General features: G+C 37.6%; 1 protein-coding gene across 2 annotated transcripts; it reads left to right on the forward strand.

Annotated features, from left to right (window-relative positions):
- The first annotated feature begins 5,221 nt into the window (after nucleotides 1–5,221).
- bnip2 (BCL2 interacting protein 2) lies at nucleotides 5,222–22,286 on the forward strand. Of its 2 annotated transcripts, XM_088920838.1 has the most exons (11): nucleotides 5,222–6,108; nucleotides 10,890–10,988; nucleotides 11,987–12,057; nucleotides 12,500–12,685; nucleotides 15,050–15,232; nucleotides 16,303–16,405; nucleotides 16,656–16,787; nucleotides 17,182–17,268; nucleotides 17,373–17,471; nucleotides 17,857–17,892; nucleotides 21,468–22,286. In XM_088920838.1, exons 1-11 carry the CDS (start codon nucleotides 5,774–5,776, stop codon nucleotides 21,523–21,525), a joined length of 1,389 nt encoding a protein of 462 aa, XP_088776964.1. In that variant the 5' UTR covers nucleotides 5,222–5,773; the 3' UTR covers nucleotides 21,526–22,286. The 2 variants fall into 2 exon arrangements, with proteins under 2 accessions (XP_088776964.1, XP_088776965.1); XM_088920839.1 differs by lacking the exon at nucleotides 17,857–17,892.
- The last annotated feature ends 1,726 nt before the right edge of the window (nucleotides 22,287–24,012 follow it).

The raw sequence follows: 24,012 nt of genomic DNA on the forward strand, positions 1-24,012 counted from the left end.
ATCTTGAGAAACTGCAATGTGACGAATAAGGGCAAGGTACTTCTTAATTGAGGGAAAAAGTATTCATAAAGTGTTTTTTCACTTAACTATCATGCCTTAACTATTTGTTCTAGTATAACTGAAAGTATGGGGTTACGTAGGTTTCATTAAATGTATAATTCCGCAATGTGGTATTCATAAATTTTATCAGTTATTTTTATTTATTCTAATTTAATTTATGGACTATTGCTAAGACACAGAGTGAGAGAATTCTTTCACAATTCATGTAAGTTACATAATTGCATGTAAGCACATTAACATTGACAGATTTCTGGTTCCTGAATATTTGAGAAAAAAACTGTTTAACCTCAAAATACCAGAACACAGCTTACATTCCTGCATTCAAATCAAGTAGCATTACTTTACAAGCTCCTCGCAAATACATCAGCTTTGTGAGCATGTTTTTGTTTAGGCCTAAAATATGTCAAAAAAGACAATTTGTCTACTGAGAATGTTGCACATATAATACACCTAGACTTTCTGGAGAAATTGCTTACTGAGTTATATATACTGGATCAATAACTTACAGTAAATACGTGTCTTAATATTATTACCCTGGCTTGTGTAAAGGCAAGCACAAGGCAAGGAAGCTACATTTTTTGTACTCCAACCCACAGAACTAACTAATGAGCTCCATAGCTCAAGCAATTATTCCAGAATAACATCTACAAATGAAGGTTATGCTGTTCAATAGAGGGGATGTAATGAAAATGTAAAACCACAAATGCTGATAACTATCTGTGATGTCAAACACTGTGATGCTGCACTGTACATAAACTCTATTCACCAGTTCATCCGTGTTTGTAGATCTTTGAAGTAATTCAGTTGGACACAGTAATTAAATAAAGGAAGCAGCTCCCATTTCCTGTGTATTTTCACTATTAATCATCATTTACATCTCCATATCCCTTCTTAATAATAAATAAAATTGTAAAGAGAGATAAGTTAAATGAACGCAATTACTTTGTACAGGGGGAAACTGAATTCATGGATCAATTTTTAATAGTTTGGTTTGTGTTCAGCTCATAGTCCTTCAGAGTGTCCAAATAATTGCATTCTGTGGAGTTTTTTTTTATATTTACAGTGCCACTTCTTCTGTTTGCACTCGTCTCTATAAAATGAAAAAGATAGTAAAGCTTGTCACTTTAAATCTATTTCCTAACAGTTCCATTCATTATCTAACAACAATTTATTATATTGAAGCATATGTAAGTAGTTTACAAAAGTCTTGTTAAACAATGATTTATCAACATTTTTACACATGTAAATGCTTATTCCAGCATCTATAGGCATAGACATTTTTCAGAATAAAGCAGAACTAATGAATAACTCTGTACTTTCATCCTCAGCCTTGACACTGTATTCTAGCATACTAAAAGAGACTATTTTTCATATTCATATATATACAGTAAGTACTATTGTCCAGGATGCCCATTAATGCTGGACTCTACCAAAGAGTGATGAATTACATAACTAAACTTTCTATCTTTTAAGGCATCATATCAAGTAAAAATTAAATATTCAGGAAAATGTAAACGTTTTGTGCTTTAGACGGTTTAGATACTACTGAAAATCTATCAAGGTATTTAACTTTGCTCTGAATGCTTTCTTATATGATATGACCTTGTATGTTCAGGCAGTATAGAAGTAAGGGAGGAATACAGGTTACCAGTCAAAACTAAATGAAAACCAAGACAATACTGAGTACAAATCTAATCGTAATAATACATAAAAAGCTCTGGTAGATTTAATCATGTTTACTTCAGATACATTTGGTCTTTTGGACTCTCAGATTAATCTTGTTAATTATATAATCAAGATGTTTTGGGAGATATATTTTCCAAAGACAATTAAAGTAAAAAAAATGTAGGTTTTAAAAATGAACAATAAGGATGAGTACATTTAATTGGTTTAAATTAACAAGAATTTCCTTTTTCTTTATGGAGCAAATTATTTTCTGTGACTGTATAGATATACATTCAAACTTGAATGTCTTATCTGAAAAGATTTGATAAACTAATATCTACTCAAATTTATTTTGTCTCAATATATAACTAGCCACAGGACAAGTTTGAATCTGAATAATTTTATAGACGTAAATTTTTGAAGTAGTAAATATTTAGAATCAAGGACATAATTCAGCTTGTCCTTTTGCGGATAGCAGAAGACATTATTTTAACCCGGTTGTCTCCTACCACCTAGTGGGCATTTCAAGAAGACTGCTTCAACCGTCGAATCTGCATTTCATTGGAAAAATCAGTTAATTATGGCGAGACTTTCTAAACCATAAATATAACGTCAACATTGAAAAATATGTAGTAATTTATTTTCATAAATCTATCTACTAGTTTATAACTGCCACAAACGAATCATATTTCATCTATTAGTAATTTCTGGAAGCTCTCAAAAATATCCACCGCCGTATTTTCATCTTCATAACAGTAACAAAATGGTCATTTTCATATTTCATTTAATTGGCTTTCCTCGTGGCAATGCAAAAGAAGGTGTAATATTTTCCTATTAAAAACAAACAAATACACTCCAGGAATGTTTTTACGTTGTGTTTAAGTTAAAACTAGAACACACATAAAATGTTAAAGGCTCATATGTTTAGACGTCGCCTTTGGCCTCTCACCTTTAAGAAGGGGTGCGTTCTTGAGACATGTGTACAGTCATCATGTTTCTGTACACTGCAACGACAGTACACGTGTGAGGGCCACCTTGAGGATTAAGTGAATTAGGTACAGCTGGGAAGTCCCCGAACATCTGGCAGTGCAGCTAGTGTACAATATATCGATCAATGAATTGGTAGGAGGAATGAAGCCGTGGTGCAATCACAGAAATACACCAGGAGATGGAGTCTCACTCACACGAGCAGGATGAAACGCGGCTCTCTCTATGCTTAGCCTGAGCCGTGCGCCTTGTTCAGGTTGTCAAAGCAAAGCTGCTGTTTTGATGTTACGAAGATCGCAGAAACGCCTACGCTTTATCGTTCAACTGTGTATGTTCAACATTATATTTCTCAACTTTATATCAGCTGTTACACCGCGTCCTGGTGACTTTTCACTGTGTAAAGTCAATATGCTAAGCAAAATCGTAAATAAGCCATAGGCTACCTCTGAAATCTCACTTCATCTTGGATCGGACTAAGGAAGGAACCGTGACATACTAAAATTCAGATCAGAAAAGAAAACATATAACTGTCCCACTATTCAGTCAGGAACACGCTGCGTGGAACTGGGCTTCTTGCGTTATCCGTATCAAAATCAATTTTGCTAAATTAATTTGGCTACTTTATGACACATTTTGAGGATATAACCGCCAAATATGACCGCGTTCAACTAATAATTGAAACTATAAAGTGCCTCAACGACAGAAATTAAAGATTAGCATACTATGAATACTATGTCTAATTGTAAAGCACACAATCCTATATAGGAGGAAATTCATAATTTGTGAGGTGTATAAATTATAACAGTATTATTACACAAACTTTAAGCTTTATGGACTGTGCCAGTAGAGGGAAATTCAATGTCGTAATGATTTCGGATACAGTACCAGAGGCGTTATATAAATTCTGCAATATATTGTTAAATATCGAATTACAACAATAAATATTGTTAAATGCCCAACTGGGTACAATTATGATTACAAATTTGGACAAAATGCTCGCCATTTCTGTTATGGCTCTGTAAAACATGTTTAGAAGGCATTGTACACTTACCTGTAGCATGTTTCATTGGAGCTTGTTTGTCACCTTTTTTCAGAATACCGTTTTGTCTGTAATACTGTATATCTGATGACGTTTTGAAAGAAATGTTCATTCAGAAAGTATAGCAAAGGAGAGAGACGATTCGTGACGCAACTATGGTTAAGGGTGAGCAGACGTCCTCTTTTTGAGATCTAAAATATCGGTCCGACAGGGATTTATAAAATTCCAAAAATTATCCGTGATTTTGTTTTGCTCGGTACTCGGTACGGTGTGAACAAACATAGGCCTACATATTTTCGCACGGTCCTGGCATTACTGGTAGGTTTTGAATTTACACACAGCATAGCTTGAAAAGGGTTTATGTGCGTGTGGCTGTTTTTATGGCCTTGAGAAATAACAATGTTTTAACTTGTTTCATTATATTTCAAAATGTTTCGTTAAAATTGATAATTTTTGCAACCAATGAGGACTTCTCCTAAGTTATGATGTCTTCATTTTTTCCTCATATGTTAAGACTTTTGTTGTGTTAAAATGGAAAAAAAAAACTTTGTTTAAAATAGGGCTATATATTTTTTCCTTGTTTGCCAATATGGAAGAGAATTAGTAACCCTGCAACTGTTTAAAAGTTTACTAAGAAGTTGAATAAAAACTAGAGAGTTTAAATTGATTTTTTTATTAGAAAAAGTAATAAAGATTCAATACTTTGGAGGTGAATACCGATTACCCCCGTGATCTTTTTTGAAAACCAAAATATGGTCACCCACAAGTTAAACAATCATAAATATCTTCTTTTAGCACACCTGGTTTATTCTAAATACGTGTCTACTACTTATGTAGATTTACTGTCTGAAAAAAAAATGTTCTTCAAGATATTATCTCACCTTGTTTGTCTAGGATACAACTTTCTAATGCCTCTGGTGACTTGTGTTTGCGGGGGTTTGCCACGGCGCATACTGCAGGCCAAGGTGAGGACAACAGATAGTCACAGGTATTTCAAGAATCATTTCCGTTATCCAGGTGCGTGGTTTCTGTGTCAAGCTTACAAGTCGGAGATTAGGCGACGTGTGAAGATGGAAAATTCAAAGGATGAAATAGTGAAATAGTTGTGCGTAACGAGTAACCACATCAGAGACGGATGAAACAGCTTCCCTTGGGCTTTTTAAAAAAATAACCAACACCTTCATCATTATTTTATGTTCATTTTACTTTATTCACATAAAAGAAATGCTATCCCATTACAGGGTGTTCTATAAAGCCCCGTCCTGCACACACATTTACTACTGGTTGTTGAAGGGAATCACAATAGGCAGGCAAGTTTCTGGCCGTCTTCGCAGCTTTTATTTTTTGGGTGAACTTTTAGGTGTTCTTTCCTTCCACCATAGAGGGCAGTACCGCAGAAATGTGGCAGTCAAGGGGAGGAGAGTAGCGCAGGGCTTCCCGAGTAACGGGGTAGGCAGCGAGCAGGCTGACGGACTTGACCAGCGGCCGGTCAGATCCACTGGATGGGGAAGCGAGGTGCGAAAATGAACGGTCGGCTTTTCGCTTCCTTAAATACGGCTGCAGGACCTAGGCGGTGTTAAAAAAAGATCGCTTTCCGGCGTCCGCGATTCACCATGGGGAGGACCTAGCGAGAAGTCAGCTTGATGTTAGTAGTTTTCGCCCTGTTGCAGACTTTTCCAGGACAGGAAGGAAGGAAGAAGGGGGGGGGAAAGCGGACTTGAACACAGGAGCTGCTGGGCCCATAAAACAAGCTCGCAAGTCAACCAAAACAGAAAGGTCCTCTCTTTTTCCGCACGTCAGCCCGCCGGAGCCACCAGAACCGGGGAGTAGGGAAATAGGGAGTACACTTTCATAACGGTTTCAGTTTTAGCATTAATTAACTATCGGGTTTTGTTTGCTGTTGTGAAAGAAAGGGGGTGGGGGGGGGGAGTGGAGGAGAACTTGACACGCGTTGCGCTGCGCGGCTCTTGAAGTTTCGGGGCTTTCAGCTGAAGGGAGACTTAAAAAGACGGTTCCGCCCTCATGGCAGCAGAAGTTACTGAGACTGAAGCAGGGGCAACCGGCGATACGGGCTTCAACGCAAGCAGCTCAGGAACAGACACACCCAGGTTAGTGGAGAAGGTGGAAAACAGGCCGGCGACTCCGACTCCGACTCGGGGGGAAGACACGCCGCAGAGCCGGTCGGCACCTCCGTCGGAGACTGCCGAGGGCGCAGCTCCGCGGACTCCAACCAAAACAGGAGGTCCGACACAGGAAGCCGGGACTCCAGACAATGGACGAAAACAAGACCCGGCGGGGGTGCGAACTTCGACTCCAGTTAGTCACAGCCTGCCATCTCCAACAGGACACAATGGAAGGTGAGGGTGAGGGGGTAGTTGGTTTTTTGGTTGGGGGAGAGGGGAGTTGATTTTCAGTGTCTAGTCGGATTATCAACACTAACGTTAGTTCTAACGAAAGCTTAACGTGTTTCAGTTGGGTTTTAGAACAGTAGGTTTAAATGGATAAAATGCTCTAATGCAAAACTTGTCGTGTACAGTTATACAAACAATGCAAAAAATGCAAGCCATGTACATTATAGGGTTTCACCTGTGTTTGTTGCAGGAAGTGTCACTTGATACCCACAGGCGCTAGGCTCTTTATCTCTGCTTTTCCATGATATTCCATATCAGCAAATACACTTAAAGATACAACCTGCTGGTAAAGTTGGTTGCATTGAAACATCCAAGTTTTACTGGATTCATTGCTGTTGAATCCGTATCAATCAAAGTTAACTAAAAGTTTTTTTTTCCTATGACGTTTGCAAGATAAAGACTACACAAGCAAGAGGAAAGAACGATTAAAACACCTGAGAATAACCTGAAATACTGCAGCGCAATAACACTGAGTTTTAGCACTAGGTTATATATATTTTCTGCAGCATTTTATCACTGTTATGACTTTGGACATACCGATCAGTAAGATAGGGTTTCTAATAAAGTGGTAGTGTTAAAGCAGTTCGTTCACACACCTGCTGTTCTGTTCTTTCAGAATTGCTTTCAAAGACTCCTTTTTCTTCACAGATGAGCCTGTGCAAGACTTGGCTAAGACAGTAAAAGAAAGGGGTTTTTACTTCCTGCAGCTGTACATCAGAAATATGTGGAGGCCTGAGTTCTATAGGACAGCTGAAAGTGGCCTGTGATGATAAAGAGACCTTTTATTGCATCCAACAGAGTGCTGTTTTGTTGGTCGAGTTTTTCATTGTTCTTTGCTGCAGCTGAAAATGGTTCCAAAAGTTCTTAAATTTGGAGATGCACATAAATAGTTCTTAAAAAGTTTGTTCCAAAGGCTTCAGTCTTTTATGGATTCATCTTCCTAATTTGTGAAGACTGTAGCCTGCCAGGTCCGTGTGTCTTTGGGAGAGGATAGATTTGCTGAGGATAAACATTTCACATGAGTCCATTTGGTAAAAATAACCTGAAGGACCATTTGAAGTGCCTGAATGGTCCCTGACAGTTAAAACCTTATCAGCAGCTACATTTATACTCTTGAAAATAGCCTTAGATAATATCAGTTACGAATATTAATATTGTGGCATGTTGCCCCCAAAGCATGACAGTCCGCCCTTTAGAGTTGCCTTAAAAATAAAACCAATCAGGTTTGTGTGAATGCTATATTGCAATATCTACAAGAAAAAGTTGCAGTTTACTGGTTTAATGGAGTAATGTTGGTTGCCTTATACTGCAGTTATCAAATAATGGTACTTGTTACATTTGTAGCATTTAGCATTTTATAGGATGGTTATTCAGTGCAGAGTGCCAAACGGGCAGCTATCTCCAGACAACCATCTGAATGCTGACAATAGGGTGAGACATCCCTCCCTCCTCTTTAGGAAAGAATGCGCAATCACCCTATGGTTAGTGATGAGCTGCTTTATATCAGAGAGCATGTTCCTCCTCTCCAGTCCAAGAGCTGAGCATATGATCACTGCTTATGACCAGGGCCCAGATTAAAGCAAGCTTTGACCCATTCACCAATCACAAATTGGAAGCAGAGTAATTGATGCCAGGCTGTGTGATGTAAAAAGGCAAACTCTCTGGCAAACAAAGCCTGTCATGTACTTACTGCTGGCTATGACATTTGTGTTTGGTGTGGTATGTGGGGCAAAGTTTCATTTAATCCCTAAGCCGTAAAATTAGTCATGTTCAATTCTTCTGTTTTCTGCTATAGTGAAATATATAAATACCTAAAACGTGTAACCTTATTTACTTACTTTCACCCAGTATTCAGCAGGCTTTACTCTTAAATACATGTAGTTGACAATGAGTTTTTTAAAACTCATTTTATATGTGCTGCTTCATCAAACACATCCAAAGAATAACTCAGCTGACTTCTTAAGCTTTCTCTCTACAATAACGCTGACTCTTGACGTTCTTTGCAGGGTGAGCTAAAAGTCCCTTGAAGAATCATTCTTGACATAACACTAATTTATATGGATTTTGGCTGATGTTCAATAGAAGCAAAATCTGGTAAACTGCACGTAGAACATTATTAACCAAAACACTTTTTTTGTTACACATTTCAAGAAAACATGCACTAATTGTTGGTGGATGCTGATTTAATTCCAGTACCAGTTTATAGCCTTTGTTCAAGTGACGTGCATTAATTTTGTGTCAGTAGGAAGTGATTCATTCAGCAGTCAGGATAATGGATAAAGCAAAACCAGCAGATTTAATTTTCTAAAAAGTGTTCTTTATAGTGCATAATCAGCAGATATCTAAATGCAAAGCATGAAACATGTAACCTTCAATTATGCAAGCATTTGTGCCTCCTTTCTAGAGCATCTACATAACTGGTTCTGATACCTCAGTCTGTGATAACCGACAACACTTGGTATATTTCCTCAAGCTTTTTGTTTTTTTTCTCTTTAGCTCAGTGTCTTCAAGGATAGAGCTCAGACCTCCAAACTCTTCATATTTTTAGCCTAGGTATGATTTGTATGCATCAGTTGTAGAGGGGAAAGCCTAGGCAATGTTTGGGTTGCCTGACTCATCCAGTGGTAGCTCTCCTGTGATGTGAACTCATCAGGACAGGCATGGACGGGCTCAAGCTCAGTGTGCACCAGTAGCTTAAATGAGCCTGCCTGAGTGCTAGAAGAATAGCACACAGGCTCCAGATCCATATTTGTGCCCATGTGCTAAAACCCCTGAAAAAAATACTTTCATTTCAAAGAAATTATTCAACCTGCATTTCAACCACACGGAGAGACCCTTAATTCTGCTTTTGATTCCAAATGAGCTTAATCGAATGTTATGGAATGCTCTCAACCTCTCCTTAATGTTACTTCCTTGCTTGCTTTACACAAATTGCCTAAATTGCACAGATTAATAAGAACATCACATTATTGTCAAAGGAAAAATAAAAATTATGGGGTTTTCCTCTCACCCTTTTACTGATGATCATTTTCAAATCACCCAGAGAATCTCTGCAAGATCTTTCGGTTTTCTGACTAGTTCATAACATTAAAAATGTATTTAATATCTTGATTTTTACTTTATTAATGCTTTTTAGCTAAATGGTTATGAGAGTCCCGTAGCTCTGATTTGAGAAGCTTTGATACGCTTTGAATAGAGCTCTGTGTTTTGCAGCATTGTTGGCAACATTTTAGCTTCATATAAATGAGTGTATTAAATTGAATGCATATGCTTCCATCTTTGGAATTTGCGGTCTTAATCTTGACAGTTTTTTTTCTCTTTTACGTAAGAGGAAGGGTGTTCTTTACAGCTTTCAATGACATGCAATTTTGACACAGTTTTAATTCCTAAATGTTCTTGTGCAATTCCTAAAGTGTGCTTAATGGATAACTCACACAGAGGCTTCAGTCTACAGAAGCGATTTGGAACAGATAAATTGTGCCAGCCTGAACCAGTTTTATTTTTTGCCATGAGTGTTTTATAATCCATTTTGGATTATACAGATCATAATAAAGGTTGAATGATCTGCCTTAAAATATTTCTATGTTTTAATCAGCATTTTGGAAATCTGTGTTGTAGCTCTTCAGTGAGGTCAGAGACTAATATACAAAATACTCAATTGGCTAAAAAATATTTTAAATATTAAGATATCTTAAATTAATACGAACCTCCGTATATTGTGCCAGCAGTGGAAATCTGCAGGGCTTGTTACATCAAGAGTGGGTGTGTGGGAGGCTTTGGCGACAGTGCTTCTCAGTAGCTGGAAAAATATATCAACAACACGGACATTAGGTAAAATACAGTTTAAATAGATGGGACTACTTCATGGTCGAAGGATTAGTTATCTTTAAAATACTTATTTTGTGTGTGTTTTTTAAGTATCACATCAACAAAGCCCTGTATTCCAAGATGGATAAATGTCAGGCAATATGCATGAAGAGATTGTTAGTTTTTAGAACCCAGTAGTCTGTGGCTAATAAGTGACTCCAAAGCAACTTCTTCCTTGAAATGTCACTTGAAGCAAAGTAACCTAATTGTGCAGCTGAGTGTCTGATGAAGTTCAGTGGTGGATTTAAAATGGATCACGTAGAAGAGTGCATTGTGTATTGATAGGCTGTTGAACACCAGCACTGGAGCGCACAGCTTCAACTGAGAGCAGAGAAGAGGAAAAATCTGTTCTTAACTAAGGAAAGATTTTACAAAAATGAAAGAAAGTTAAATTACCTTTAACTTTACCTCTGTTGATAAAGTAATATAGCATAATTTTATCAATTATGTTTTGTTTAAAATGTCTTCAGTTCTAAGTTTCCTAACTTCTTAATTATGTGTACATTATTAGACAATATATGCTTAAATATGGTCATGTACCTAAAGGAATATAAAATAGTCCATCTTAGTAAATTACTATTAACAAAACTACAGCCTTTGCAGAAACACAGATACTCTTTATATTTGCTTAACTATTGCACCAACATATGAAAAACACAACTGAGGTATCATTTTTTTTCTGTTTGCAGATACAGTAGGCAGAGCCACATTCGTTCTCTATTTCCTGTCATTAAAGTTGTAAAAATGTTCTGTCACTATGGGCTCACAAGCTGGAAAAACAGCTGTCGGTATGCAAATACCTCCAGAAGCCACAGCCAGTCAACATCCTCTCATTCTTCCTCTCTCTCCCTGTGTTTCAGCCTCTTGGAGAGACAGGAGTCAGTGGCCACCACAGAGGCCCGTCTGAGGATGGAGGGCGTGGAGCTGAAGGAGGAATGGCAGGACGAGGATTTTCCCAGGTACTCGGACACTGAGGCCCTGGTTCCTCCTCAGTACCCATCTGTACCTCGCACAGCTGTATGGCGCTGTGAGACAATGGTGCCTTTTCAGTCACGCGAGCGGTTTGTATTTAACCCCTTTCGAGGGAAATGAGCTTCACAAAGATAAGATATTTTTTATCATTAAAAATATACTCCAAAGTTGGGAACCTTCCATGCATAACAGTATGGAAAATGTAATGCAGGTATTGTAATACAATATACAATACAAAACCCACCCTAATCCATTAGCCTGTCGCTTAAGCAAATATTTAGGAAAAGGCCACCAACCAAAAAGTGAATTTTTAACTTTGATGTGGGGGGAAAAAAGAAAGGGTAGGAGCACTTTCTCTGCTAGAACGGTGCATGTCTCTGAACTTTATTACAGTAAAATACCTTTTATTGTTGTCAGAATGGCTACAACAATGGCCAGTTTTAAGAAGCTGACCCTCATAATTTATTTTTATAATAGAAATATCCTCAATCCCTTTATTAGGCTATTTCACTAGTGGGCATCAATCATTCTTTATTCTTTTTTAGTAAATTCTGTTTTGTGCAGTTGCCATGTCCCTCAAATGATGATGCAAATTTGCTACTCATTTAAGAGAAGTGAAAACAGGCTCAATATAGCAAGTGCTGTTGAGTGAGCAGTGCAGGAGGCTCTCCTAATGACAGCTGTTTCCAGTATTGCTTCAGAGCCGCACTGAGAGCAGAGTGGGGTACAGACTCTGAACAGTAACATAGTCTTTACTTCACTTTCTAGAATAACGGAATGAGAAAAAATAGCATAGAGTATTGAAAGAGCATTGTTAGCCCTTCGTTGTTTTCTTCGGGCCAACTTAAATCTTCATGTTCGTAACTGAGAAATTTGAAAGAGAAAAACCTGGACGTTTTTTTTTTAAGTTGACAAAATCCTCCAAGGATAGGGTAGTTGACACCTCTAGTAGACTGACTGCTGGTTACATGCCTTTTGTGCTTAGGCCACTTCCAGAAGAAGAAGAGGACATGCAGATGGATGAGGAGCTCTTCACTGGGAGAGAGGGTAACTCTGGTAGGTCATAAGAGATCTCTGGAGGTGGAACATTTTTTTTGCTGGGTAGCTATATATATATTTTTTGTTTCTTCACATAGAATATAAACAAGAATCTACACTTTACAGTAAAACAAAATTGCCCAAGAATTTGGCTCTAAACACAGAAACAAGTGATTATCTTTTGTTGTTCATTTTTCTTGGTCTCAATGTAAGCTAGCGTCTGTATTAGCCTCCTGTTTTTAGCCAGTGCATCAAGCCACCCTAGACTACTAAAATGTTAAGGTTTATTTTAAAGAATGTCACCTTTATGTTCCACCTGAATCTCCCTAACCTCTCTTATCAATGCTGCATCATGTGGGAGGATCTGCCACTTGGTATTGAACCAGTTATAAAGGTTTGTCATGACATGCTTCTGTGATTCATTTCTGTAAGATGTACCTTTTACATTTTGATTCTTTAGCCACACAGTCCTATGAGCTAAATAGTGACAAAAAAGCTAAAAAAAAGCTGATGGCCCCTTATATCAGCCTGACACTGGACCGCACTGAAGGGTCTGTTCTGTCGGATGAGATGGAGGAGAGTGGGGAATTGGATCTGGATGACATTGATACCCCTTCTGATAACAGCAATGAGTTTGAATGGGAAGGTAAGAACATGTTTTGTTCTTGGCCAGAATCATGGCCAGACATGTTTGACTAAACTTAAACCTTACGTGTTTATTCATTGTTACTGTAGAAGTGTTATTGTCAATTAAAATTACTAAATGCTTAATTGTGTTAAATTTGTCAGGGTCTCAAAGACATAAGGGATAAACACTTGTACTGAAGTATTCATAAGCAACAGAGCTCTGTTATTACAAAGTTATTTGATTATAAATTACATTCCGAACTGAGATAGAATGAACATTGATGCATACTTTTGTAGATCATACAAACCTTCTGCACAATAAAAAAGGTTTTCATTCATTACTAATACTTATCCTGTCTTGTCCTGCCTTTGACCTCAAAATTGCATTAAAATAATAACAGTGAGGTGCAAGTTTTTGCATGCGTTAAATGGCATTTTTAAAGCTCCAGTTCTATATAAAGTTGTATTAAGAATATTATTTCTTTCTAACCAAGTGATTTATTTCTCTAACCACAACGTTAATAAACTCCTGAACTTTAGTTATATTCACGTCAATTTGTCCAGTTAAAATAAGTTTTTGTTTAAATCAATCAAAGTCATGACATAAGGTAAAACTAACACGTCTCGGAGTTATCTAAATACTTACTTCTCTGTTCAGCTGGGGATTATTTCAGGTATGGACAAGAAGCAGATTTCATGGTTTCTGAGAGAAGGCCTGCTGCTTAAAAGGATAATATTTGGAACAGAGTTCCAGCTTCGTTCAGTACATGGCTGAAGACATCCAGGAAGTCTTCATAAGCCAGAGAAGTAGAATAGAGATCCAGTCTGTCCTGCAGTAACCTGGGATCACTTGGTTAAAGTGAATTTTATCCGTTCAATGAAATGGCTGTGTATAGTGATGGGGTGTGGAGTGGTGGCAGGGAGAGTAGGAAAAACTGAACTGGAATTCCAAGTGTATGCAATGATACATTTTATAAAACGCTAGGTTAATCTGTAATAGCAATTCATTGTGTTAGCTTCATCAGTATTTACCCCCCCCCCCGCCATTTTATCAGACTTATAGTGTGACATCCACAAACCTGAGTGGAAAAAGGCACAAGTAACATCCGAGTAGTTCATAAATGTGTTAAAATAGTGTCTTATTTTTCTGTCTCCATTGCTGCTTTCTGCTTTCTGTCCTGGAAGGATTGTTTCCATTCATTGCTTGGAAACAGGCCACTGGCCAGCATCATGTTTCTCTTCCCTCTGTGGTAAGGTTTCCTAGTTGGAGATGGCAAGTGTCTCTCTCATGTATCTGAAAAATCAGATGAAGTCCTGAGGTTTTGATTTGCTTCATCCCAATGCAGCGAATGCGTCTTCTGTGTAACAAATCAAGTTATTTTTTAACATTTTTTGTTTTCTTTTTAACACGGATGTTTTGCATGTTTCTTTTCGCCTCAGTCTCATTTCATTTAAAATTAATTTTGAACAAATCACACCCCAGACTTGTAATCAAAGAGATGATCATTTAGTTGCTGATTGATGACATCTGAACGTAATTTAAGCATGATATTTTTTTATTCTTTGCACAAGAATTTTATTAAAACATAATATTTGGGCAAATTACCTTTACCCCAAGTCATATCGGGTCATACCTAAGATAGAATAACGTAACTTTTTATTAGACAGTGTAGACATAAACTGATTTGGGTTAATGTTTTTTAACCTTTTCTTTGTTTTGAAATAATAGAATTTTACATGTTTCAGTAGGAGTGGAAAGGAATCTCTCTTAAATATAAACAGATGAGCTTTAATTGTACGTTCATTTACATTGCATTCTCTGTATGCTTAGCTCATGTCTGGCCTAACAAAGGAAACGAGCTGGAGGAGACTTGTTTAGTCAAGCACAGACTGTCAAAAAATGAACTAATTTTAGAGCAGCTTGGGGCTCATGGAACTGTGAACCTACATTGTCCATGTGTCCATTCATTGTCCATGGAACTATGCACCTTCATAGTTCTCTTGGAGGGGAAATACATTTAATCAAAAGACCCCTATTATTTACTAGAAGTCATTGAACAGTCTTGAAATTAATACTCTAACCAATTGATTTGTACATGGCAAGACATTACATTTACTTTTGTTTCTAGTACTTTCCAATGTAAAACCTTTGATATGGTTTGGCTTTTTCTTATTACTTTGAAGATCATCCAAGTTGAATGTACTGTATGGAAATTTCTCTCCTTTCAAGTGTTGGTGATTAAGTGCTGGGTACGTCACACCGACATGCCAGAATCGATTCTGAGTTGTGGTAGATCTTTGGGGGGGAAGCGAGGAAAAAAAAGTCTCATGAGTCTCGTCAGGCTCTGAAGAGATCTGGAATGACTACTTCGGCTTTTCCCAGATGACCTTCCAAAGCCGAAGACGACGGAACTTCTGAGGAAGGGTGTGGACTCCATCCAGGAATATTCGGCCTCGGATGAGAGGGAAGAAGGGAGGCACTGGCGCGTGTTCAGGATCGGGGAGCAGGAGCACAGGGTGGACATGAAGGCCATAGAGCCCTACAAGAGAGTCATCAGCCACGGAGGTCAGTCTCTATTGATCTGGCATGAAGATGAATTGGTATTATGCATTTGTCCAATTCATTACATTACCCCATGGGTGGTACGATTTAGGACGGACTTCAGGGGTGTAGATGAGTCAAAGAAAGAGAATTGCAACACGTGCACTGAAAGGAGAGATGGTGAATTTTTTTTTTTGTTTAGCGTTTTTTTACTGAAAACATGCCTTCCAGTGCCTGCTACGTCCAAAGCGCTTGACTATGTTTGGGAGACCTTGTAATAGGCATCGAATCTGTGGGCACACTGGAAGATCCATGCCCAGCTGGTAAAATAAGTAGGGCAGATATAAAGAACCAGATGTGAAGCTTTCATGATTTGTCCCTCATAATCACTTTGTAACATTCCCCCAGCGAAGCCTCCACAGCCATGCAGAGTTCCTGCAGAGGCTTCTACACTGCTCCACATTCATCCACCCTACCCCCTGAGTGATTTAGATCATTATAGACATTGGCTGATTAATGGACAGGACAGTTAATAGCTGCCCTGGACATCCTTCAATGTGACTGGCTCACCATCTGTTTCCTTCACTCAGGACATTGTTTTCTTGCTCCCAGCAGCTGTTTTCAAAGCCTGTTTGGCATTCTGCATATAATTACTAATTAGATTGAGATTGGAAGTACTTGTTTAATTTTGAGGCGTCTGTTCTTGAGATATAGCAGCCTGAAGAAAGGTGTTAATTCGTATTTAGGATATAATAAAATGTTGAATTTATTGATGGCGCAAATATGTTTAACAGTTTTTTTTGTATAAATTAATATTGGTGAGAAACTTGTTTTGTAATGGACATTAGTCTTGACTTTTACGGCACTTTTAAGATCGAGATCTACGTTACTTAATACTATACCTGGATGTTTGACGATGGGTTTGTTATGCTTCTCTTTGCAGTGGATTTTATTAGGTTTTTTTATTGGTCATTAACCAATAAGCTGAATGGACACCTCAGGTGCTACTTACTTTATGTATTCCTTCTTTTACCTTGTTTAGTGAAAGAAGAGTCATAAAAGAGTCATAAGAACATGTGTCCTTTCTATTTTAGGTTATTATGGAGACGGTTTGAATGCTATCATCGTATTTGCTGTGTGCTTTATGCCTGAGAGCAATCAACCAAACTACCGATATATTATGGACAATCTCTTCAAGTAAGTGGGCCTAATTATAATTGTAGTTTGTTGAGTTCCATCATTTGCAAGGGATTTTAACATACAACTAAATACAACAGGACAAATAAAACTCTGCGTTTAACATCAATGGTCACCTCGTGCTCCAAAAGGCTAAGGGCTCTTTTGGGGCTTTGATTTACTAGAACACTTAACTTTAGGTGTCCAAGCAGGTGATCTCAGTCTCATGATGCAGGATTCAAATTAATGTTCTGGTATGTTCTCTCCTCAGGTATGTAATTGGCACTCTAGAGCTTCTAGTAGCTGAAAACTACATGATAGTTTATTTGAATGGTGCAACGACGCGCCGGAAGATGCCCAGTGTGGGCTGGCTCAGGAAGTGTTATCAGCAGATTGACAGAAGGTAAGACCAGCAAATGTGATGGCTAGTCCACCTTTGGTTCCCCATCTTACCTTGAAGGATAAGAAACACTGGGCTGTGAAGCAGAATTGTATTCTATTAATCGGAACATACAGTAATTCAACCCAAAACTTTATAATAATCAAAACAATGAACTACAGGCATCTTGCTGTTATTGTGTTCCAGTTTTGGGGAATCCCAAAAAATGCATGTATGGTGTTAGACCCACTATAATGTGAAGAAGCATTGTTGTCTAAGGTTTTGGTTCCAAATGAATCCTTGATCCCACCTGCTTCTACACAGAGGGAAAAGTACAGGGCAATTAATACGCATCTGTGTATGTTAAAGCTTTTGATTTGATTATGGCCCTCAGCTGTTGCTTTTGTTTTCAATCTAGGTTACGGAAGAACTTGAAGTCTTTGATTATTGTACACCCGTCCTGGTTTATCCGGACACTACTTGCCATCACAAGGCCCTTCATAAGGTGAGTCACTACTGAATTGTGTGTGTGTACCTTCTCATAGATCAGAGCCTGTCATGATGAAATATAGACAGGACTGAATCTAACCTGTTCTTCCTTTTCATTAGCTCAAAGTTTAGCCAAAAAATCAAGTATGTTTTCAGCCTGGTGGAACTGGCTGAGCTCGTCCCAATGGAGTATGTTTCAATACCAGAGTGCATCAAGCAGTAAGTATGACGGTTTCTCTTTTGTTACACATCACTCATCAAGAGTAAATTGTGGTTTTACATGTTAGGATAAAAACACTCTGTGTAGAAAAACAATTTGTAGAGTGCCATGTAATAGTATTCAGATTCTCAGTGTTGCGTTCTTCATCAGAAACTGTTGATCAGGTAGATACCTCTTTGTTTCCATTCTCTTCTTTGTTTCGCATTAGTGCTTTAACATAACAAAGGAACTTGCATTTTACTAAGGTCTAGGTAATAACTTTCTTTTAGACTGCTGTTAAACATTTGCAATTATAGTATGTTCTTTCAGATGTTTGTATGTCTGTTGGCTGTTGAACTTCATTTTTTCTAAATTGCTTAACCACTTTTCCCTACCCCTTCAAAGGTATGAAGAAGAAAAAAATAGAAAAAGACGTAAAAGGTATCTGTACCCTTTATTTTAGGGATTAAACCTAGGCCTCTAGGTATTTTGCATTGCACGGAACTAACAATTAATCTGTTGGTTGGCTCTGAGGATTGGGACATGACTTGTAATGTTAAAACCACCAGGGATTGAATCAAACATGAGAAATGGTGAATTAGTGTAACTCTGCTTTGAACTGCATTTTCAAATATGGCAAATCTTTTTCACTTTGATCTTCTAAAATTCACAGCTTGTCAGTTCTTGCATCTGGTCTTGAAAGTGCTGGAGCGTTTGTTTATTTAGTGACTTATGAAGCAGTTCTCTTTGAGAAAATAGTTTTATGCGGTATTCATGCAATATTTATTTAATATTTTTGGTGATTAACAAGACAGAATATGAAAGTATCGTGGTTTCTTAAAGCTGTCTTGTGTACTTCATTATTACAAGTTATGCTCATTAAAAATGCATAAGAATAATAGTAATAATAAAGTGCTATTACAAGAATGTGAATAAAAATGTTAGTCTGTGAAAAATGGACATGTAACTATAGTGCTCCCTCTAATTATTTAGGAAAATTATATGAACCCAATATATTTTTATTTTTTTCTTGCTTTAAGTGTTGAGTGCAGGTTATTGAAATAAGTAATTAATCTTAAGCATTGCTCTGTAAAAAGAACCTTTATAATTTTCAAATGTTTAAAGTGGAAACATGAGTTCTTTTTATTTCTGTGTGAAGTGTGTAGACTTCTTATAGCTATGGTACACTAGGAACATGAAAAGCTTAAAATGTGTGGCCAGATAATTGCCAGATAATACTGAAAATAACTAATTGCAATTAATTTTTCACATCAAGCATCAGTTGTCCAGGGAACTTAGAAGTTCACTTTTTTAGCAAAACAGTTGTGTCTCTGTCCCTGAGCTTACCAATGCAATACTTTGATTTTAACATACTGCTTACTAAGTTTTAAAGATTTAGGTAAAAAAAAAACTGGGCAAAAAATATTTTATACCAAATCAAAGACTCACCCACATCAAGTAAAATGAACCAAACTGCCACATTTTTAAGAAGAATGCAGGGTTGTGATTCTTCATGAACTAGTTATTTTCATTTGCTTTGTGCTGTGCATTATAATTGCGCCAGAAGAATTTACATTTTTGTGGTCCCAGCTCTCCAGCCTGTCTTCCTTTCTGAAAGTTTTGGGATATACGATCAGTGATGGAACTGATGGATAGAAGAAAGGGGACCTCGTTAAAACTACTATTCTAAGCCACTTTGGTGCTTTGAATAGTGCAAGTCTCCCATATTTTACTGGCATCAAAATGTACCCCCATTGCTGTTTATCAGGGCTCCCCAGTCCTTGCCTTTATTAAAACACTAGCACCTGAAGAGCTTGGGGATTACTCCTTCTCTTTATTAAGTCTTTTTTTACCATAGTATTGAATCTCCAAAATAATTTGGAAAACGTTTTGGCATTATGAATGGAATGATGTCCTGATATATCCATTTATTATTATTATTATAGACTCTGCTATATGTATAATAAAACGAATAGTAATAAATTCAGTAGTCCACATCTTGCGTTGTAATACCTTTTCTAGTATGTAGTGATGACCTGCAAGACGATCAGGTACAAGAAATGGTTCTTTTAAATCTGTTTCTTATCTGGAAGTAATCAATTGCAAATGACTTGGTAACTCAAAAATGGAGTTTTTATAAACCTTGCAAAACATAAAAAGGCTGGAGGTCAGTGGACTGAACATAATGTAACTAATGAAATATAAATCACATTAATGCAATTTCAGGATTAAGTTTCAAATTCTGAAGCATCTATGTGGAATATGCTGTACATCATGCTGTATAAACCATTTATTTTGACATACTGAAGCAACCTGTTTTTGTAAGTGTTTAAAATAAAAAAGATTAGGCTTAGAAAAACTGCTATGAATGTTAGCTGCCTTTTATATTATATCTCATGATACTGACAGTGTTTTAGGTAACAACTGAGTTGGCTGGCAACAAAGCTTTTGAATTGGTTGTGATAGCAGTTCCAATCATCTTCTTTGTGAATTAAAACTATGAAACGCTAAGTCCTAAACCCTTAACCTAGAGTAAATGGGAAGAGAGCTCACCAGTCTTATGTTAAATTCTTCTATTGTGCTTACGGACACCAGAACAGAGACCTGGGCTGCTTATATGGAATCACTGAATGACAGTAAACCAGCTTCCAGTGCTCATTATGTGGTTCATGATTCAGTGCATGGCCAAGGCTGCAAACCTACAAAGACATCATCTGATTATCTTGCACATAAGAATACAACGAATGCTTACTTTTTTGTGAAAATAGGTCTGAGCGCTGAAAGCCTGACGTGGATACTTAGCCTCTTTGTTGCTTGGTAATAAAGACGTCTGTGCTTTGTGTGATTGTCACAGAGGTTAGAGGAGTGTGCACGTCGCAGTCTGGTAACAATCTGGTGTCCCTTTTCTGAAACAGCGCACGGTTTGGGTGTCTTGCATCACGCGTTCATGTTGTCACCCATCACCTCTGCCTGCATGATCCTCACGGGGCTGTTTGATTACACTGCCTTGAGTTTACACCTCTTTCAGTTCATCTAACGCTGCCAAGCTGATGAAATGGCATGCATGCAGATGCGTTATTATATTACTATAATGCACTTAACACCACAGGCGCATGAATATTTGATAAGCAGACTCCAATAAGGTGAGAGTGTAATGCTACATATCTATTGTGAAAAGTGTGAATCAGCATTGTGTTGCCGGGAATTAGCAGTGTATTCATTATAAATTATTTCTACCTGATACACTGTAAGACTTACAAATATCCTGAAGAGATGTACAGTGTTGCTATGAGAAATTGTTTACAGTATCTGATATCAAGAGGTCACAATCATGTCCTTTTATTAATTCTTCATTTTAATGATATTAAAAACATGGAAACCATTTATAGAAGATCACAATAGATTGCAATATTATGGTAGTCAATAAACTGGTATAAGAGCGATATTTTTCCCTGCAGGGATGTGAAGAATATTTTCACAGTTCAGCTAGTTCTTCAGAAACCAACAGAAGCACTAAGGGTCAGAGATATGGGGTTTATGTAACTGCAAAACGCAGTTGACACAGGAATAGATTTTTTCACTTGATAAGCATAGAATATGTAAACTTTTGCAGAGGAGTAAGAGGCAATGAAAGAACAGTTAATCACTCTATGCTTGCACTTACAGAATGATGGCAATAAAAACACATTGGCATATTATACTACATTTTTTTTAAGGAAACACAGAAGCCTGTAGGTATTATAAAAAAAATTTGCAGTGACTTCTATGACTTGCAATAAAATCAGATGTAATGTGAACTATTAAAGGGTTGTGTTTTGTGAAATTTAGGAGCCTGATTGAATAGAAAGAAAACAACTGAACAAGAGTTTAAAGTGAAGTTGCATTATAATGACATCCAAGAGATTCACTATAGTTGGCATGTGAACAGGAACGATCGGGGTAGGAAAGCTCTGAAATTAGCATGTCTTTGAAGAAGCTCCAGCTACATTGGGTTTGCTTGTGTTCGTACCCCACAGAATCGACCGAGATATGCAAGGGAAACAGGAGCCAGCTGCACCAGCAACAGAGCAGTGAAGAAGAGCTGCCAAAATGCTTCATGGAAAGAGACAGACTGAAGAATGTGCAAAACAGCATTGGCCTTGTATGTATTCTACAGTGCGTCTTTCAGCCTCTATGCTTAGATGTTACTGTTGAAGGATAAGTGCCTTTATTTTTAAAGTCATGGTAGCCTGTTACATTGTGGATTCATTTACTGCTGTATGTGTATGCCAAGCACTTGAACTATGATTGGTAGCACAACGCGTTACTACATGCATTTTTATATCTTTTATGTATCAAGCCAAACTTTAAGGAACCACGTTTTGTTGTTTTTTTCTTACATCTGTACTTAAGGCACTATGTTTTGACTGATTGATGCATGTTCTTCAGTACATATAAAAATATATATTTATATTCATAAGTGGTAAAGGCCAGAGATTAATATATTTTTATGGTGGTGATGATTTCAGCAATATGTTTTAGTTCTGTGAAACTGCGGGACGTAGTTGTTGTATGTCTTAAGCAGGTTCCAGACGATGGTTTACTGCTGAGGTCCTACATGAACTTTGCATGGGAAAGGTTGGCAGTGTGTTTATTCTACCTGCCTGCCTGCAAAAGAAGACGCATTCAAAAACATATCTGATAACCAGCTTAAAAAGGCGGGGGAAAATTGCATTGAGGTTGGAAAGTTTCTCACTTGACTCTGTTGTATAGTCTGTTACTGTCGATTAAAACTTGGGAAAGTGTATCTTATTGTACATTTATTTACTGCAAGTAAACGGCCAATTGCGAAGAAATGTCATTGTTTTATGTTTTGGTTTTCTGACTGGAATAGTTATACATTTTTAATGAGGTGATGAATACTCAAGTAAATAAAGAATTCATACAAACATCAGCCAAAACATCAGGTTTCCTGGAAACAGCATTAAAATGATCTTGAGCAGTACGTGGAAAATATTAATAATGCAGATTTCCAGTGTATTGGTGTTGAAACATACTCTGCACAAAATACTATGAGATTTGTTTTTTATATTGAATTGAATTGATATTAAATGTGCATTAACATGTGCAGGATGGATTTTAAATGTTTTCCTAGTTTTGATCTGTTTTATCTCTTAACCCCCACATGAGATCCAGATCTTTTTCAAACTTGTTTTTTGTGGGAAAAAATGCATTTGATTTCTATTTTCCATACATCTGCTGCCTCCTGAAAGACGTATAATTAAGGGTTCAAATTTCATTCCAAAGAAAAAAGCTTTGAGAAGGACTGTTAAGTTTTTCAGAACAGGATTGCTGTAGAAATGTATATCCTACACTGTCCTGTAGATGGAGACATAATCAAAACTAAACAAGCAGTAAAAGGTCATAAACTATTATGCTGATGGATTTGTGTGCCCCTTAGCAGTTTTGAAAAATTAGTTTGTGATCAAAAAGTTACCACACATATGTTGTCAAAACTGCTACATCTCACGCAGTAACAAAATGCTCCTGTAGATGCATCACATATGTATGAACTTGAACTTCTGACAAGTCTGGGGATCATTTATTTTTAGTAGTTTTGCCATTCCATTTTACATACCTGTGGTGCCACTGTGCTTTGGAATATTCACGAAAACTGTCTTGACAAAATATTTCACTAAACATGAATTTGATTCATGCAATTGAAATTCCTTAAAGATATTAACACCCCAAAGGAGTGTCTTAAAATCAGCAATGAAAAAATAGACCAGGGTCATTGCTGGTCTAAGGTGATGTATTTAGAACTGAAATGAGGAGGTATGTCTTTACATGCAGAGCTGGTGCAGCATCTAGAACAGACTACTCCTTTGCAAGAAATGCCTAGATAAACGCTGGGATAAGGTTACTATTAGATGCATTTTCAGTTTGCTTGTCCTAAAGTCATGGCAACAGCAGGTGTGGGTAAGACCAAACTTCTTTTTCCTACATCACAAATTCCAGCTCACTTCAAGGGATTTCTAAGCATTCCCAGGCCACTGTTTCGGCCTTGGTGTCTCTGCCTAATGGGATGTACCAAGTAGAAGACGGGAGTACCCATCAGCAGTGCCCTCCCAGACACATCCTTCTCGGATGCCCAACTGGCCTCACCAGGCTCTTCTGGGTCTGGAGGGGTAGCAGCTCTCTCACGGTGCTTGAGTTCTGAGAGTCTGTGACAGGGGGGTCCAAAAGCTACTTGGAGAAACCTCATTTCCAGAGCCTGCACCCACAATCTTGTGCTTTTTCTCATGACCCCAGGAGAGAGTAAGTACCTAGAGTGTGAACCAAAGAGTTTTTCCCACAACTGCTCTTGAATCACAGCTGACACTACACCCATCCACATGCCTCTCTCTGGTTCAAACCTGCCATCGCTCAGGTACAAGTCTGTGTGCGCAACGCCAGCTCGACTTTCCTCTGTTCTTAAAATCTTGCGTGGACCACAGCCACCAAGCAGAAGAGATGGGAAAAAAGTTATGGAAGGAAGACCTACTGCAGAGTGCAGAAAGTATTTTTATAATGACATTGCAA

This window comes from Atractosteus spatula, chromosome 7, assembly GCF_055471065.1.
Source record: "Atractosteus spatula isolate fAtrSpa1 chromosome 7, fAtrSpa1.hap1, whole genome shotgun sequence".
NCBI classification, from domain to species: domain Eukaryota; kingdom Metazoa; phylum Chordata; class Actinopteri; order Semionotiformes; family Lepisosteidae; genus Atractosteus; species Atractosteus spatula.

Coding starts and splice junctions, on each gene's coding strand:
- bnip2 (XM_088920838.1), top strand. CDS start 5,774: ATGGCAGCAGAAGTTACTGAGACTGAAGCAGGGGCAACCGGCGATACG. Junction 15,233..16,302: donor GAGAGTCATCAGCCACGGAG/GTCAGTCTCTAT, acceptor TTTCTATTTTAG/GTTATTATGGAGACGGTTTG. Junction 17,893..21,467: donor AATAGAAAAAGACGTAAAAG/GTATCTGTACCC, acceptor CGTACCCCACAG/AATCGACCGAGATATGCAAG.